The sequence below is a fragment of the Oncorhynchus tshawytscha genome, linkage group LG32, assembly GCF_018296145.1.
Source record: "Oncorhynchus tshawytscha isolate Ot180627B linkage group LG32, Otsh_v2.0, whole genome shotgun sequence".
NCBI classification, from domain to species: Eukaryota; Metazoa; Chordata; class Actinopteri; order Salmoniformes; family Salmonidae; genus Oncorhynchus; species Oncorhynchus tshawytscha.
In genome coordinates, this window is record NC_056460.1 from 16194810 (window position 1) to 16212246 (window position 17437).

Below are 17437 nucleotides of genomic sequence, written 5' to 3' on the forward strand. Positions count from 1 at the left end.
TACTTTCCCATTGTACCTCAAATGCAGTGTATGATATACGATTTTGTAGCTTTGAGTCTCTACTTTTAACACAATTTCACATTTTACTACATAAAATGGAATCCAGGTGGTGAGTCACATATGGAATCATGTAGCAACAAAAACAAGTGTTAAACAAATCAAAATATATTTTAGATTCTTCAAAGTAGCCACCCTTTGCCTTGATGACAGATTTGCACACTCTTGGCATTCTCTCAACCAGCTTCATGAGGTAGTCACTTGGAATGCATTTCAATTAACAGGTGTGCCTTGTAAAAAGTTAATTTGTGGAATTTCTTTCCTTCTTGTGTTGTGACAAGGTAAGGGTGGTATACAGAAGATAGCCCTATTTGGTAAAAGACCAAGTCCATATTATGGTGAGAACCATTCAAATAAGCAAAGGCAAACGACAGTCAGGAACATTTCAAGAACTGAAAGTTTCTTCAAGTGCATCAAGAGCTATGATGAAACTGGCTCTCATGAGGACCACCACAGGAAAGGAAGACCCAGAGTTGCCTAAATGCTTCACAGAGGTAGAGTAACAGACACATCTCAACATCAACTGTTCAGAGGAGACTGCGTGAATCAGGCCTCCATGGTCGAATTGCTGCAAAGAAACCAATACCAAAAGATACCCGTAAGAAGAGACTTACTTGGGCCAAAAAACACGAGCAATGGACATTAGACTGGTGGAAATCTGTCCTTTGGTCTGATGAGTCCAAATTTGAGATTTGTGGTTCCAACCGCCGTGTCTTTGTGAGATGCAGGGTAGGTGAACGGATGATCTCTGCATGTCTGGTTCCCACCATGAAGCATGGAGGACAAGTTGTCATGGTGTGGGGGTGCTTTGCTGGTGACACGGTCTGTGATTTATTTAGAAATCAAGGTACACTGGCTACCACAACATTCTGTAGCTATACGCCATCCCATCTGGTTTGCGCTTAGTGGGACTATGACCCAACACACTTCCAGGCTGTGTAAGGTCTATTTGACCAAGAAGGAGAGTGATGGAGTGCTGCATCAGATGACCTGGACTCCACAATCACCCAACCTCAACCCAATTGAGATGGTTTGGCATGAGTTGGACCATAGAGTGAAGAAAAGCAGCCAACAAGTGCTCAGCCAATGTGGGAACTCCTTCAAGACTGTTGGAAAAGCATTCCCTGATGAAGCTGGTTGAGAGAATGCCAAGAGTGTGCAAAGCTGTCATCAAGGCAAAGTGAGGCTACTTTGAAAAATCTAAAATATATTTTTGCACAACACACTTCCACCGGACCACTGAGGTTGCACCTGCAAAAGCCCCTGGCAGGATCTTAATTTGCAAGAAATAAAGGTGCACTTGATTAAGCTCACCCAGTGCAATTGGTAGGTAGAGTTCACTCTTTATTAATTAAAACCACTGGTTTTGTCCATGATGCGCAAACCCTCCAGCACACCAGCTGAATGAAATCAAGCGCACCTAATCTCAATTGGGAAATTGGACCAATGGAAATTATGTTCAGTGGCTTGCAGGTGTACCTAATTAACCAGCCAAATTAGAAGGGTCTAGGATTCCTTTGTAAGGCGCAGCAAAAAAGACAATCAGATACAATATCAGGGATCTCCTGGTAAGGCTTCTGGCTACCATTAGTTCTGACTACTGAGGTTTTGATGAGAAAAATGGCTGTGAGTTTTGAAATGTCTTTGAGGTAAGTTGTATGGCTCTAGTTTGATTCCCTTGTCTTCCATGTTTTACAGGTAGCTGTATTTAACTGACTAGGATGTTTTTATTTTTATTTAGAATTTCTTGGATTTGTTGCCTGCTAATTGGAGGGATAACCTGTTATCCTCCACCTAAAGGTGTGTTTTGTTCTGCACATTTAATTCAGTGAAATTAAATGGCTTCAAATGCTGGCATTTTACAATTTGAAACGTATTATTTTCTTTTGTAGGTAATTATAGATATATTCCCCAAAATCAAGTAAAAGGAACTGGCCACAATGCAGCGGAAGCTACTGGCTCCCGTGCCTCGACAGGTGAAGCTACCGGCTCCCGTGCCTCAGCAGGTGAAGCAGCCACCCATAACGCCTCTGTAAGCGTCACGACTGGCCCAAATACCTTAGCTGAAGCAACTGGCCACAATGCTTCATCAAGCGCCACGACTGTCCCAAATGCCTTAGGTGAAGCAGCTGGCCACAGGGCCGCGCAAGCCATCACCCATAATGCCTCGGCAAGAATGGCAACTGGCCCAAATACCTTAGGTGAAGCAACTGGCCACGGTGCCTCGGCAGCGGAAGCAACTGGACACAGTGCCATGCAAACGGCCACTCATAATGCCTCAGAAGCGGCCAACCACAATGCCTCTGCAAGCGTCACGACTGGCCCAAATATCTTAGGTGAAGCAAATGGCCACAATGCTTCATCAAGCGTCACGACTGGCCCAAATACCTTGGGTGAAGTATCCGACTCCCGTGCCTCAGCAGAAGCAGCAACCCATAATACCTCAGCAAGCATCACGACTGGCCCAAATACCTTGGGTGAAGTATCCGACTCCCGTGCCTCAGCAGAAGCAGCAACCCATAATATCTCAGCAAGCGTCACGACTGGCCCAAATACCTTAGCTGAAGCAACTGGCCACAATGCTTCATCAAGCGCCACGACTGGCCCAAGTGCCTCAGGTGAAGCAACTGGCCACAGTGCCTCTGCAGAGGAAGCAACTGGCCACAGTGCCACGCAAGCGGCCACCCATAATGCCTCGACAAGTGTGGTAGCTGGCCCAAATACCTTAGCTGAAGCAACTGGCCACAATGCTTCATCAAGCGCCACGACTGGCCCAAGTGCCTCAGGTGAAGTAACTGGCCACAGTGCCTCTGCAGAGGAAGCAACTGGCCACAGTGCCACGCAAGCGGCCACCCATAATGCCTCGACAAGTGTGGCAGCTGGCCCAAATACCTTAGGTGAAGCAATTTGCCACAGTGCTTCATCAAGCGCCACGACTGGCCTAAATACCTTCGGTGAAGCAACCGGCCACTTTGCCTCTGCAGCGGAAGCAACCGGCCACGGTACCTCAAGTGCGGAATCTGGTTCAAATGCCTCGGCAGAAGCGACAGGCGCCCTTGCCTCGGCAGAAGCGACAGGCGCCCTTGCCTCGGCAGAAGCGACAGGCGCCCTTGCCTCGGCAGAAGCGACAGGCGCCCTTGCCTCGGCAGAAGCGACAGGCGCCCTTGCCTCGGCAGAAGCGACAGGCGCCCTTGCCTCGGCAGAAGCGACAGGCGCCCTTGCCTCGGCAGAAGCGACAGGCGCCCTTGCCTCGGCAGGCGCCCTTGCCTCGGCAGAGCGACAGGCGCCCTTGCCTCGGCGGCAGGCGCCCTTGCCTCGGCAGAAGGCGACAGGTCCTTGCCTCGGCAGCGACAGGCGCCCTTGCCTCGGCAGACAGGCGACAGGCGCCCTTGCCTCGGCAGAAGCGACAGGCGCCCTTGCCTCGGCAGAAGCGACAGGCGCCCTTGCCTCGGCCGACAGGCGCCCTTGCCTCGGCAGAAGCGACAGGCGCCCTTGCCTCGGCAGAAGCGACAGGCGCCCTTGCCTCGGCAGAAGCGACAGGCGCCCTTGCCTCGGCAGAAGCGACAGGCGCCCTTGCCTCGGCAGAAGCGACAGGCGCCCTTGCCTCGGCAGAAGCGACAGGCGCCCTTGCCTCGGCAGAAGCGACAGGCGCCCTTGCCTCGGCAGAAGCGACAGGCGCCCTTGCCTCGGCAGAAGCGACAGGCCTTGAACAGGAGGGCCAACTCCTCAAGCAACATGGATTTTAGCGGCAGTGATGTTTCTCAGGATTTTGGGTATGAGGGTGACAATGAAAGCACCCAATGTGTCAGCTCCAGCAGCGTTCAAGGCAGCATCGTTGAACAGTCAGTTCTCGTACCAACATAGTTACGAATCGGTGTATGAGAAGGGCAATACTGTCTACTCCCAAACCTGCCACACCACTGGGTAGGTTATGCAAACGTCACTACAGTCTGAGAGATATCTCTGAACCAAGCATATCCCCACCTGCTACAAACTCACAACCCGCCACAAGGGAACGACTACTGGGATGCAATGTAATGTGCAACTTCTACACTCACCTGCTCTTTGCATTCTGATTTTGAAATCCGTTGTACTAATCATCTATCAACAGAATTGCAATGGTAGATTCATCCTTTGGATGACAATTCCGAGTTGTTGCTGACACTTTAAGCTTCCACTGTATGCTTATGCGTCGGCCAGGGAGTTGCTGCTGCTCGTTCTACCCTGCATTACTTGTAAAACAATAAAATATTGTACCTTTTTTAGAAGTGCCTCCTTGTGTTTTAATGTCTACCTTTGGCTTGCTGGTTGAGAACAGTGTTGGTTGCCAGTGCAATTTGTAGTAATTGGGAATGTGGTTCACAGTTCTTTATCTTTTGGCTATCAAATCTATCATTTCTTTGCTGCTGGTTGACAAACCCTAAGATCGTCTCTACGTTAAAGCCACTGACCACGTTTACATGTACATCAATATCCCGTTATTCGGGATCCTGAAGTATTTATTTTGTGTTGACATGTAAACATCAAATCCTGTTTTACTAAAACCTGAGAAAGCTTGTACCCCGGAGATGGGCTACTGTGGCATATAAACCTCTTCTATTTTTGTGGTATGCGCAGGCTCCGGTTCGCCTCTTGTGGTTGTCTGACTCTGTCAAACAAATCAATTTAAAGTGGACTACCTGTCCAGTTTGATCCACCATAACTGAGCTTAATGGCTACTTTCACCCCTAATTTAGACACGTTTCTGCTTACTTACATTAGTTCGGCCATTTGTCAACTATAGTTTAATACATGCAGCTTCTCTTCTGTCATAACTTGTTGCCCCAGAAGACTAAAGTAGTGCTCACAAATGTCTTGAATTGATAGAATGAATGCATTAGTCATCTTAACAGGTAAAATTATTTAAGGACCAGGTAGCATGCTAGAACACAGTGGAAACATTGGTCCTGTGCCAAATGTCATTGTAACAGATTTTAAGGAAATGGAAAGCTGAGAATGGTAACTTCAGTTAGTCTTGAGTGTGTATTTTATGTGGTTGAAATGCTGTCTGCTTGCAAAAGTGTCAAAGATGACACATTACACGTGCATTGGCATTTTCCCCGAGACGCTGATAGAAATATTTATCCACTCCTGTTCCCAAGACAATTTAAAGAGATTTTTATCATTTCACTGCAACTGAAGTTAATATAAACTCCACAAAAAATAAACATCCTCTCACTGTCCTGTGTTTTTTTTCCAGCAAACTTAACGTGTAAATATTTGTATGAACATAAGATTCTACAACTGACACAAACTGAGTTCCACAGACATGACTAACAGAACTGGAATTGTGTCCCTGAACAAAGGGGGAGTCAAAATCAAAAGTAACAGTATCTGGTGTTGCCACCTGCTGCATTAAGTACGGCCGTGCATCTCCTCATGGACTGCACCAGATTTGCCAGTTCTTGCTGTCAGATGTTACCCCACTCTTCCACCAAGGCACCTGCAAGTTCCCGGACATTTCTAGGGGCAATGACCCTGGCCCTCACCCTCCGATCCAACAGGTCCCAGATGTGCTCAATGGGATTGAGATCCGGGCTCTTCGCCTGCCATGACCGAACACTGACATTCCTGTCTTGCAGGAAATCACGCACAGAACGAGCTGTATGGCTGGTGGCATTGTCATGCTGGAGGGTCATGTCAGGATGAGCCTGCAGGAAGGTTACATAACACACAGTGTTGAGATTGCCTGCAGTGACAAGCTAAGTCCGATGATGCTGTGACACACCGCCCCAGAACATAACGGACCCTCCACCTCCAAATCGATCCCGCTCCAGAGTACAGGCCTCTGTGTAACACTCATTCCTTCAATGATAAATGCGAATCCGCGACTCGTCAGTGAAGAGCACTTTTTGCCAGTCCTGTCTGGTCCAGCGACGCTGGGATTGTGCCCATAGGCGACGTTGTTGCCGGTGATGTCTGGTGAGGACCTGCTTTACAACAAGCCTACAAGACCTCAGTCCAGCCTCTCTCAGCCTATTGCGGACAGTCTGACCACTGATGGAGGGATTGTGCGTTCCTGGTGTTTATCATTTTTGATTTATTTCACCTTTATTTAACCAGGTAAGCTAGTTGAGAACAAGTTCTCAATTACAACTGTGACCTGGCCAAGACTAAGCAAAGCAGTGCGACACAAACAACAACATGGAATAAACAAGCGTACCGTCAATAACACAATAGAAAAAAAAGAAAGTCTATATACAATGTGTGCAAATGGCGTGGGGAGGTAAGGAAATAAATAGGCCATAGTAGTGAAGTAATTACAGTTTAGCAAATTAACACTGGAGTGATAGATGAGCAGATGATGATGTGCAAGTAGAAAAACTGGTGTGCAAAAGAGCAGAAAAGTAAATAAAAACAATATGGGGATGAGGTAGGTAGATTGGGTGGGCTATTTACATATGGGCTATGTACACCTGCAGCGATCCGTTAGCTGCTCAGATAGCTGATGTTTAAAGTTAGTGAGGGAAATATAGGTCTCCAGCTTCAGCGATTTTTGCAATTCATTCCAGTCATTGACAGCAGAGAACTGAAAGGAAAGGCTACACTTGCGTTTAAGAGCAGTTGGAGGCCACGGAAGGAGAGTTGTATGGCATTGAAGCTCGTCTGGAGGTTAGTTAACACAGTGTCCAAGGAGGGGCCAGAAGTATACAGAATGGTGTCGTCTGCGTAGAGGTGGACTAGAGATTCACCAGCAGCAAGAGCTACATCATTGATGTATACAGAAAAGAGAGTCTGCTCGAGAATTGAACCCTGTGGCACACCCATAGAGACTGTCAGAGATCCGGACAACAGGCCCTCCGATTTGACACACTGAACTCTATCAGAGAAGTAGTTGGTAAACCAGGCGAGGCAATCATTTGAGAAACCAAGGCTGTCGCAACTGACTGACCTCAGTAGGCTAATAGGGCCTGGAGGGTCTAACAGAGAAAGAAGAATTGGAATCTGTCTTCAGAAAAAATAACCGTTGAGGATTTCAAATTTAATCGCAAAGAAACAACAAATACAATAGAATATGATGCAGTATAATACAATACATATTTGTGTATTTTCATGCAAATTCTACATTTAAGTGCAGACCTGTATTCAAAAACATGCGTATTTCAGTATCTGGGTTATAATATCTGGGTTATAATACAAATTATATTATTTGACAGTATTTTGAAATACTTATTTAATACATTGGAGTGTAAATTTGTGTGTGATTTTGAGTTTTTCAAACACTTTCCAAGTGTATTTCCAAATACATAACATTTAACTACTTATCTTTTCAAATAAAATATCAGAATACTTACTTTGAATGTATGTGAAATAATTGAAATATTTTAAATAGTATTTGAACCCGGTCTGATTTAAGTGACATACATTTGCGTTCCAGTTACAGTAGGCCAGCCTACAGCAGTGGAAGAGGGGAGTTAGTGCAGAGTTCTAGACATTAAGGGCCGTACAATAAAGTACAGAAGGATTGGAGCACTTGGGGTGAATATAAAAGACCAGAAAAAAGAACAGATTGTCTGCCTGCTGTGCTGAAAGAAACAGGAGAAGAAAAGGAGATTGGCATTTTCAAGGCACAGACTTGGAATCAAGTATAATTATCAGAGATGGAATGCAAGCGGAAACATCAGTCAGAATAGGGAAAACACTGTGGCAGATTTAAGGGGGCTGGAGATATATGCATAGCTATCTAAACAGTTGTAATCGAGTTTATGTGTTTGTGGATGTGTACTGCAATCAAAGTTGAGACAACATTGGAAAAAAATGCTTCCACAAAGTAGGATAGACGGTCAGAGGATGATGAGATGGGTTGTTGTCTTGTTTTATTTCATCCACATGAATCAAATCAAATCAAATCAAATTTTATTTGTCACATACACATGGTTAGCAGATGTTAATGCGAGTGTAGCGAAATGCTTGTGCTTCTAGTTCCGACAATGCAGTAATAACCAACAAGTAATCTAACTAACAATTCCAAAACTACTGTCTAATACACAGTGTAAGAGGATAAAGAATATGTACATAAGGATATATGAATGAGTGATGGTACAGAGCAGCATAGGCAAGATACAGTAGATGATATTGAGTACAGTATATACATATGAGATGAGTATGTAAACAAAGTGGCATAGTTAAAGTGGCCAGTGATACATGTATTACATAAGGATGCAGTCGATGATATAGAGTACAGTATATACGTATGCATATGAGATGAATAATGTAGGGTAAGTAACATTGTATAAGGTAGCATTGTTTAAAGTGGCTAGTGATATATTTACATAATTTCCCATCAATTCCCATTATTAAAGTGGCTGGAGTTGAATCAGTGTCATTGTCAGTGTGTTGGCAGCAGCCACTCAATGTTAGTGGTGGCTGTTTAACAGTCTGATGGCCTTGAGATAGAAGCTGTTTTTCAGTCTCTCGGTCCCAGCTTTGATGCACCTGTACTGACCTCGCCTTCTGGATGATAGCGGGGTGAACAGGCAGTGGCTCGGGTGGTTGATGTCCTTGATGATCTTTATGGCCTTCCTGTAACATCGGGTGGTGTAGGTGTCCTGGAGGGCAGGTAGTTTGCCCCCGGTGATGCGTTGTGCAGACCTCACTACCCTCTGGAGAGCCTTACGGTTGAGGGCGGAGCAGTTGCCGTACCAGGCGGTGATACTGCCCGCCAGGATGCTCTCGATTGTGCATCTGTAGAAGTTTGTGAGTGCTTTTGGTGACAAGCCGAATTTCTTCAGCCTCCTGAGGTTGAAGAGGCGCTGCTGCGCCTTCTTCACGATGCTGTCTGTGTGAGTGGACCAATTCAGTTTGTCTGTGATGTGTATGCCGAGGAACTTAAAACTTGCTACCCTCTCCACTACTGTTCCATCGATGTGGATAGGGGGTGTTCCCTCTGCTGTTTCCTGAAGTCCACAATCATCTCCTTAGTTTTGTTGACGTTGAGTGTGAGGTTATTTTCCTGACACCACACTCCGAGGGCCCTCACCTCCTCCCTGTAGGCCGTCTCGTCGTTGTTGGTAATCAAGCCTACCACTGTTGTGTCGTCCGCAAACTTGATGATTGAGTTGGAGGCGTGCGTGGCCACGCAGTCGTGGGTGAACAGGGAGTACAGGAGAGGGCTCAGAACGCACCCTTGTGGGGCCCCAGTGTTGAGGATCAGCGGGGAGGAGATGTTGTTGCCTACCCTCACCACCTGGGGCGGCCCGTCAGGAAGTCCAGTACCCAGTTGCACAGGGCGGGGTCGAGACCCAGGGTCTCGAGCTTGATGACGAGCTTGGAGGGCACTATGGTGTTAAATGCCGAGCTGTAGTCGATGAACAGCATTCTCACATAGGTATTCCTCTTGTCCAGATGGGTTAGGGCAGTGTGCAGTGTGGTTGAGATTGCATCGTCTGTGGACCTATTTGGGCGGTAAGCAAATTGGAGTGGGTCTAGGGTGTCAGGTAGGGTGGAGGTGATAAGGTCCTTGACTAGTCTCTCAAAGCACTTCATGATGACGGATGTGAGTGCTACGGGGCGGTAGTCGTTTAGCTCAGTTACCTTAGCTTTCTTGGGAACAGGAACAATGGTGGCCCTCTTGAAGCATGTGGGAACAGCAGACTGGTATAGGGATTGATTGAATATGTCCGTAAACACACCGGCCAGCTGGTCTGCGCATGCTCTGAGGGCGCGGCTGGGGATGCCGTCTGGGCCTGCAGCCTTGCGAGGGTTAACACGTTTAAATGTCTTACTCACCTCGGCTGCAGTGAAGGAGAGACCGCATGTTTTCGTTGTTGAGGCCGTGTCAGTGGCACTGTATTGTCCTCAAAGCGGGCAAAAAAGTTATTTAGTCTGCCTGGGAGCAAGACATCCTGGTCCGTGACTGGGCTGGATTTCTTCCTGTAGTCCGTGATTGACTGTAGACCCTGCCACATGCCTCTTGTGTCTGAGCCGTTGAATTGAGATTCTACTTTGTCTCTGTACTGACGCTTAGCTTGTTTGATAGCCTTGCGGAGGGAATAGCTGCACTGTTTGTGTTCGGTCATGTTACCAGACACCTTGCCCTGATTAAAAGCAGTGGTTCGCGCTTTCAGTTTCACGCGAATGCTGCCATCAATCCACGGTTTCTGGTTAGGGAATGTTTTAATCATTGCTATGGGAACGACATCTTCAACGCACGTTCTAATGAACTCGCACACCGAATCAGCCTATTCGTCAATGTTGTTGTCTGACGCAATACGAAACATCTCCCAGTCCACGTGATGGAAGCAGTCTTGGAGTGTGTAGGCAGGAATCAACAAAATGGAGTCGTGGTCAGCTTTTCCGAAAGGGGGGCGGGGCAGGGCCTTATATGCGTCGCGGAAGTTAGAGTAACAATGATCCAAGGTCTTTCCACCCCTGGTTGCGCAATCGATATGCTGATAAAATTTAGGGAGTCTTGTTTTCAGATTAGCCTTGTTAAAATCCCCAGCTACAATGAATGCAGCCTCCGGATAAATCGTTTCCAGTTTGCAGAGAGTTAAATAAAGTTCGTTCAGAGCCATCGATGTGTCTGCTTGGGGGATATATACGGCTGTGATTATAATCGAAGAGAATTCTCTTGGTAGATAATGCGGTCTACATTTGATTGTGAGGAATTCTAAATCAGGTGAACAGAAGGATTTGAGTTCCTGTATGTTTCTTTCATCACACCATGTCACGTTAGCCATAAGGCATACGCCCCCGCCCCTCTTCTTACCAGAAAGATGTTTGTTTCTGTCCGCGCGATGCGTGGAGAAACCCGTTGGCTGCACCGCCTCGGATAGCGTCTCTCCAGTGAGCCATGTTTCCGTGAAGCAAAGAACGTTACAGTCTCTGATGTCCCTCTGGAATGCTACCCTTGCTCAGATTTCATCAACCTTGTTGTCAAGAGACTGGACATTGGCAAGAAGAATGCTAGGGAGTGGTGCACGGTGTGCCCGTCTCCGGAGTCTGACCAGAAGACCGCCTCGTTTCCCTCTTTTTCAGAGTCGTTTTTTTGGGTCGCTGCATGGAATCCACTCCGTTGTCCTGTTTGTAAGGCAGAACACAGGATCCGCGTCGCGAAAAACATATTCTTGGTCGTACTGATGGTGAGTTGACGCTGGTCTTATATTCAGTAGTTCTTCTCGACTGTATGTAATGAAACCTAAGATGACCTGGGGTACTAATGTAAGAAATACCACGTAAAAAAAACAAAAAACTGCATAGTTTCCTAGGAACGCGAAGCGAGGCGGCCATCTCTGTCGGCGCCGGAAGTTCATGAGGGAGACATTTTATGGAGATAGTGGGCACCTTCGAGCTGATCACTATTGTCAAGTCGGTGACAATTGTTGGTCACCGCCTTTCAAAGTGTGTTGCGTTCTGGGGATAAAACATTTCCGACGAGTCTATATGTCGATTGCATGAACTTTACAATTGCTCTTCACCAACTTCATCCTGCAGCCATCACCTGTCATGTGGGGGCTCCATTGTCAACCAATCATTAGTGTTTATGTTTAACCCACGTGACCAAAAACATGACTGAAACAGGAACCAACTTGCTAAAATTCATGTGTAGCCTACAGTGTATAAATGAATGATGTGATTGAGGCTCTCTCTCATTTATTGATTGTATAATGTACACAAATTATTTCAGTTTGAGTGGGTGTTGGAGACATGTTTTTGTTTTTACATTATAAAGGAAACCTTTTATAAACAATGGCAACACTGCCATGGTGATCTAAGCCTTGCTGTTGGAAAATGACGTTAGTATCCGACTTTCAGTTGTCGCAGATGCACCTCTCCTGACTTTACTTCTTGACTTTGGTCTACAGTCAGTTGCTTCAGCCTTACAACTCAAATGAGCCCTACTGTATGTTTGCCTCTGAAAATTAAAAACTCAGATCATCAAAAGCATAACATGAGTGTTTAATTGGTGTCTGTCTCCGAATCAGAATTTGTCTAAGATGTTGCACTTTGTGCAAATGAAACTGTTAACCATCTAATGTTGCTATACTGAATGAAACACACGGTTTTAAAGAAGGCATGTGTAAAATAATGGTGCCTAACTGCTCATTCAGCCTCTAATCTTCAAATGAACCAAGTGAATTTTGTACAAGCAATAATTTAAACCGATCAATGAAGTGCCAAGACAAAATGTGTTTCCTACTTTAGAGCAGGGGTGTCAAACTCATTCCATGGAGCGCCCAATGTCTGTAGGTTTTTGTTTTTTCCTTTCATTTAAGACCAAGACAACCACTGTAGGTGAGGGGAGTAATTAGTGGCCTTAATTCAGCCATCAAGTACAAGGAATTAGTGAAAATCCGCAAACACTCGGCCCTCCGTGTAATGAGTTTGACACGTGCTTTAGAGTAAGGGCTGTCAAACCTGTCAGGATCTCAATTAGAGAATCAACCAGACCTGAGTAAATTTCTGCATTCCAAATCAACCCCTATCTCCTACACCTACCACTTAGTCACTTATGGGCATTTGAAATGATCAGATAGGGTAAAGCAATATGTTAATTGCTTCACCTTGCCTCCTGATAGGCTGGATGCAATTGTGGCCATATTGCTTATCACTATTAAATCCTTGTGTTTAGACCAAGGTGTAGGATATAGGGGTCAATTTGGAAATAGAAATTGAATGTAGTTCAGTGGCTGACAGCTGTCCTTAATTAGCCAACGACATTAGAAGGGTCTGGGATTCCTTTAAAAGGAGCAACCAAATATCTGGCAAATATAGTAAAAGGGATATTCTGGTAGGACGTATGCCTACCATTAGTTCTGAATACTGGTGAGGTTTTGAGGGAAAAATGGCCGTGATGATTGGAATCGCTTTCAGGTATGTTAAGTATTGATTAAGTTTGTTTCCCTTGTCCTTCAGGTGTTACAGGTAGCTATGTTTATAACACATCATTTTTCCTTAAGCGTTTCTTGGCTTTGTTGCCTGCTAATTGGAGGGATAACGTGTTCTACATCAGAAGGTGAGTTCATTTCAAATAACAGCTACGCAGTTCCATAACTTTCAAAGGCTGGCATTTTACAGTTTATATTTTTAACCTAGGTGATTGGTCTCCTGCACTGGATTCTAATGCAGCATGGCTCTATGCAGGATCACTTCGGTCTCTAGGATATGGCAATTATAAATCTCAAATGCAAGCGCAGCAGAAACATCCGGCCGCCATCCTGCGGAAAGAACTGGCCCCCATGTCCCGGCAACCTCAGCAAGTGTGGTATCCAGGTCAAATGCCCCTGCATCAGAAGCAACGTGCCGCAGAAGCTCAGCAGCAGAGGCAAGCGACAACTGTGCCCCAGCAAGTGTGGCATCAAGCTCACATGCTGACAGAACCACCGACCGCCGTGCCCCAGCAAGTGTGGCATCCTAATCAAATGCTGCAGAAGCAATCACCCGCCTCGCCTCAGCAAGTGTGGCATCCTGCTCAAAAGCCCCTGCAGCAGAAGCTACCGACCGCCGTGCCCCAGCAAGTGTGGCATCCAGCTCAAATGCAGCAGAAGCAACCGACCGCCGTGCCCCAGCAAGTGTGGCATCCTTCTCAAATGCCTCTGCAGCAGACGCAAACGACCCCCGTGCCCCAGGAAGCATGGCATCCTGCTCAGATTCCCCAGCAGAAGCAACTGGCCCCTATGCCTCTACTGCAGAAGGAACCAACCACCATAGCCCAGCAAACTCAGCAGGTGTGGCATCCAGCTCAAATGTCCAAGAATCGAACAGCCACTGAACCTCAGCAGAAGCAACCATCCACCACGCCCCAGCAAGCGTGGCATCCAGCTCAAAATCCCCTGCAGCAGAAGCAACCGGCCACTGAACCTCAACAGAAGGAGCTGACCGCCATGCCACAGAAGCTACAGGCCTCCATTCTCCAGCAGCCTCCGCTTGTGTGGCATCCATCTCAATTTCCCCAGCAGAAGGAACTGGCAGTCGAGCCTCAGCAAGTGAGGTATCCAGCTCAAATGGCCCAGCAGCTACCCAACCCCATTCATCAGCAATTATGGCATGTAGCCCAAATTTCCCAGCAGCAACTGGCCCCATTGTCTCAACAGAAGCACTACGAAAGCACTGAAGATGCCTCTGGTAGTTCTCAGGCCAGCATTGAACAGTCAGGTGTCATCCCCATCTCTTCCTACAGTTCCAAATCGCACTACAAGAATGGCAGAACTGTCTTCTCCCAAATCAGCTACACTCCTAGGGAGGCAATGCCTGTTGACAGTGGAAATGCTCCCAAGGACGGTTATGTTAGCATTGGTGCACCAAGCATATATCCAACACTAGTGAAGGATTCTGCAAGGTAATGGTTCACTTTAACCTGCTCTGAACTTTGCTCTGAATTTGAAGGCCTTTGTACTAACCATATATCTATCAACAGAAAAATATAATGGATTCATCCTCTAGAAGCTCTAATGGTGAGTATTGTTTTTGACATTGGTTACTTAACATTCTGTGTTGCTGACACTGTTTGCATTTCTGCTTTTTAGACCAGGAAGTTGCTGGTGCTCTTGCTACTCTAGTGTGACGGAATCAATAAACAACTTACTTTAAAAAATGCCTTGTCTCTTTGAAATGTTTCTCATGTCCATTGCTTGCTAATTGAGAACAGGTGGTGTGCAGTCCGTAGTAAAAATGACTACTCTTCAGTTAATTCTTTGGTTCTCATCTCTTACATTTGCTACTGATTTAAAATAAAAGCTTGGGTCTACATAAGAGCATTTGTGATGGGGTCACATTCCTCATATGTTCATACTTTAGATGTAGGCATGCACTGTATACAGTGAGACTGTAGGACAAATCCCTGATTAAGAGCTCTGGGGAAGTGTACTAAAAATTTCTGAAGCATTGAAGGTCCCTAAGAACACAGTGGCCTCCATTGTTTATAAATGTAAGAGCTTTGGAACCACCAAGACTCTTCCTAGAGCTGGCCGCCGGGCCAAACTGAGCAATTGGGGGAGAAGGGCCTTGGTCAGGGAGGTGATCAAGAACCTGATTGTCACACTGACAGAGCTCGAGAGTTCCATCTCTGCAGCACTCCACCAATCAGGGCTTTATGGTAGTGTGGAGAGGTGGAAGCCTCTCCGTAAAAAGCACATTACAGCCGGCTTTATACCTAAAGACTCTGAAACCATGAACAAGCTTCTCTGGTCTGATTAAACCAAGAATGAACTCTTTGGATTGAATGGCAAGCGTCATGTCCGGAGGCAACCTCTCACCATTGAGTGGCCCATCCATATCCTGGACTTAAACCCGATCAAACATCTCTGGAAAGACTTGAAAATAGCTGTCTAGCAAAGCTCCACATCCAACCTGACCGAGCTTGAGAGGATCTGCAGAGAGGAATGGTAGAAACTTTCATTTCTAAATCATAACGCAAATGAAACCCTGAATTCAGTTTATATAGCCATGGGGGAATGAAAACAGATGCATTTGGTTGTGAAGACAGATTACATGTAAACAAAAGGAATACTAAAATTGCCAATGTATCGTCAAGGTGTATACATAACCCGAGGGTGGTCGAAATTGTTTAAATGTTGCATATACATTTTTTTAGTATCTAGATATTGTGTTAGAATGTCTAAATAACTACTTTATTCATTGTCAGAAATATATAAATAGTTTTACCTGCACCTGTATGCAGATACCGTTGTGTACTCAATTGCCCTGCCCTGCTGATCAGGCTCTATCTGATCTACATTAGGCTTTCATTATTTTGCAGAACACCTTTATTGACCTTAAATTATTGAATTCATGGAAAACTTTTCTAGAGTACACAAAAATGATTCTAATGATTGAAGTGTACGTACCTGGTACGGTGTATCAGTATATACGTTAAGTTGTCTTTTTGAAAAACATATTGAGTTAATTAAGATGCTGAAAATAAAAGGGGCTTCTTCTAAATCAAATCAAATCAAATCAAATCAAATTTTATTTGTCACATACACATGGTTAGCAGATGTTAATGCGAGTGTAGCGAAATGCTTGTGCTTCTAGTTCCGACAATGCAGTAATAACGAGCAAGTAATCTAACTAACAATTCCAAAAAAAACTACTGTCATACACAGTTAAGGGGATGAAAGAATATGTACATAAATATTGAATGAGTGATGGTACAGGCAGCATAGGCAAGATACAGTAGATGATATCGAGTACAGTATATACATATGAGATAAGTTTAAACCAAGTGGCATAGTTAAAGTGGCTAGTGATACATGCTACATAAGGATGCAGTCGACTATAGAACAGTATCAACGTATGCATATGAGATGAACAATGTAGGGTAAGTAACATTATATAAGGTAGCAAAGTGGCTAGTGATATATTTACATCATTTCCCATCGATTCCCATGATTAAAGTGGCTGGAGTAAAGTCAGTGTCATTGACAGTGTAAGGCAGTAGCCACTCAATGTTATGGTGGCTGTTTAACAGTCTGATGGCCTTGAGATAGAAGCTGTTTTTCAGTCTCTCGGTCCCAGCTTTGATGCACAAACTGAGCTCTGGATGAAGCGGGGTGAACAGGCAGTTCGGGTGGTTGATGTCCTTGATGAATGGCCTTCCTGTAGCATCTGGTGGTGTAGGTGTCCTGGAGGGCAGGTAGTTTGCCCCCGGTGATGCGTTGTGCAGACCTCACTACCCTCTGGAGAGCCTGGCACGGTTGAGGGCGGAAGCAGTTGCCCATACCAGCGGTGACTTAAACCCGCCAGGATGCTCTCGATTGTGCATCTGTAGAAGTTTGTGAGTGCTTTTGGTGACAAGCCGAATTTCTTCAGCCTCCTGAGGTTGAAGAGGCGCTGCTGCGCCTTCCTCACAATGCTGTCTGTGTGAGTGGACCAATTCAGTTTGTCTGTGATGTGTAGACGAGGAACTTAAAACTTGCTACCCTCTCCACTACTGTTCCAGATTTGGATGGGGGTGTTCCCTCTGCTGTTTCCTGAAATCCACAATCATCTCCTTAGTTTTTTGACGTTGTGTGAGTTATTTTCCTGACACTAAACTCCGTAAACAAAAGCCCTCAATACTAAAAGCCGTCTCGTCGTTGTTGTATACCTACCACTGTTGGGTCTCCGAAATTGATTTGAAATGTTGCGTGGCCACATTTTTTTAGTATGGGTAGAATTGAGTTAGGAATGGCTCAAATAACCCTTTAGTGTTGAATCAGAAATGTTAAATTGCCTACCCTCACCACCTGGGGGCGGCCCGTCAGGAAGTCCAGTACCCAGTTGCACAGGGCGGGGTGAGACACCTTTATTGATCAAAAAGGGTCTCGAGCTTGATGACGAGCTGGAGGGTACTATGGTGTTGAATGCCGAGCTGTATTTCGATGAACAGCATTCTGACATAGGTATTCCTCTTGTCCAG

At 45.7% G+C, this 17437-nt stretch overlaps 2 protein-coding genes across 2 annotated transcripts; both read left to right on the forward strand.

Moving 5' to 3' along the window:
* The first annotated feature begins 1602 nt into the window (after positions 1–1602).
* Positions 1603–3803, forward strand: LOC121841569 (GPI-anchored hemophore cfmA-like). Its single transcript, XM_042310658.1, has 4 exons — positions 1603–1706; positions 1950–3314; positions 3459–3530; positions 3616–3803. The coding sequence occupies exons 2-4, from the start codon at positions 2234–2236 to the stop codon at positions 3801–3803; spliced, it is 1341 nt and encodes a 446-aa protein (XP_042166592.1). The 5' UTR covers positions 1603–1706; positions 1950–2233.
* Positions 3804–12800: 8997 nt separating this feature from the next.
* Positions 12801–14632, forward strand: LOC112230227 (transcriptional regulator DEF1-like). Its single transcript, XM_042310819.1, has 5 exons — positions 12801–12912; positions 12999–13054; positions 13135–14377; positions 14456–14492; positions 14565–14632. Exons 1-4 carry the CDS (start codon positions 12884–12886, stop codon positions 14463–14465), a joined length of 1338 nt encoding a protein of 445 aa, XP_042166753.1. The 5' UTR covers positions 12801–12883; the 3' UTR covers positions 14466–14492; positions 14565–14632.
* Positions 14633–17437: the final 2805 nt, after the last annotated feature.

Coding starts and splice junctions, on each gene's coding strand:
- LOC121841569 (XM_042310658.1), top strand. CDS start 2,234: ATGGCAACTGGCCCAAATACCTTAGGTGAAGCAACTGGCCACGGTGCC. Junction 3,315..3,458: donor AGGCGCCCTTGCCTCGGCAG/GCGCCCTTGCCT, acceptor TTGCCTCGGCAG/AAGCGACAGGCGCCCTTGCC. Junction 3,531..3,615: donor CGACAGGCGCCCTTGCCTCG/GCAGAAGCGACA, acceptor TTGCCTCGGCAG/AAGCGACAGGCGCCCTTGCC.
- LOC112230227 (XM_042310819.1), top strand. CDS start 12,884: ATGGCCGTGATGATTGGAATCGCTTTCAG. Junction 12,913..12,998: donor ATGATTGGAATCGCTTTCAG/GTATGTTAAGTA, acceptor TTTTTCCTTAAG/CGTTTCTTGGCTTTGTTGCC. Junction 13,055..13,134: donor AACGTGTTCTACATCAGAAG/GTGAGTTCATTT, acceptor TTTTTAACCTAG/GTGATTGGTCTCCTGCACTG.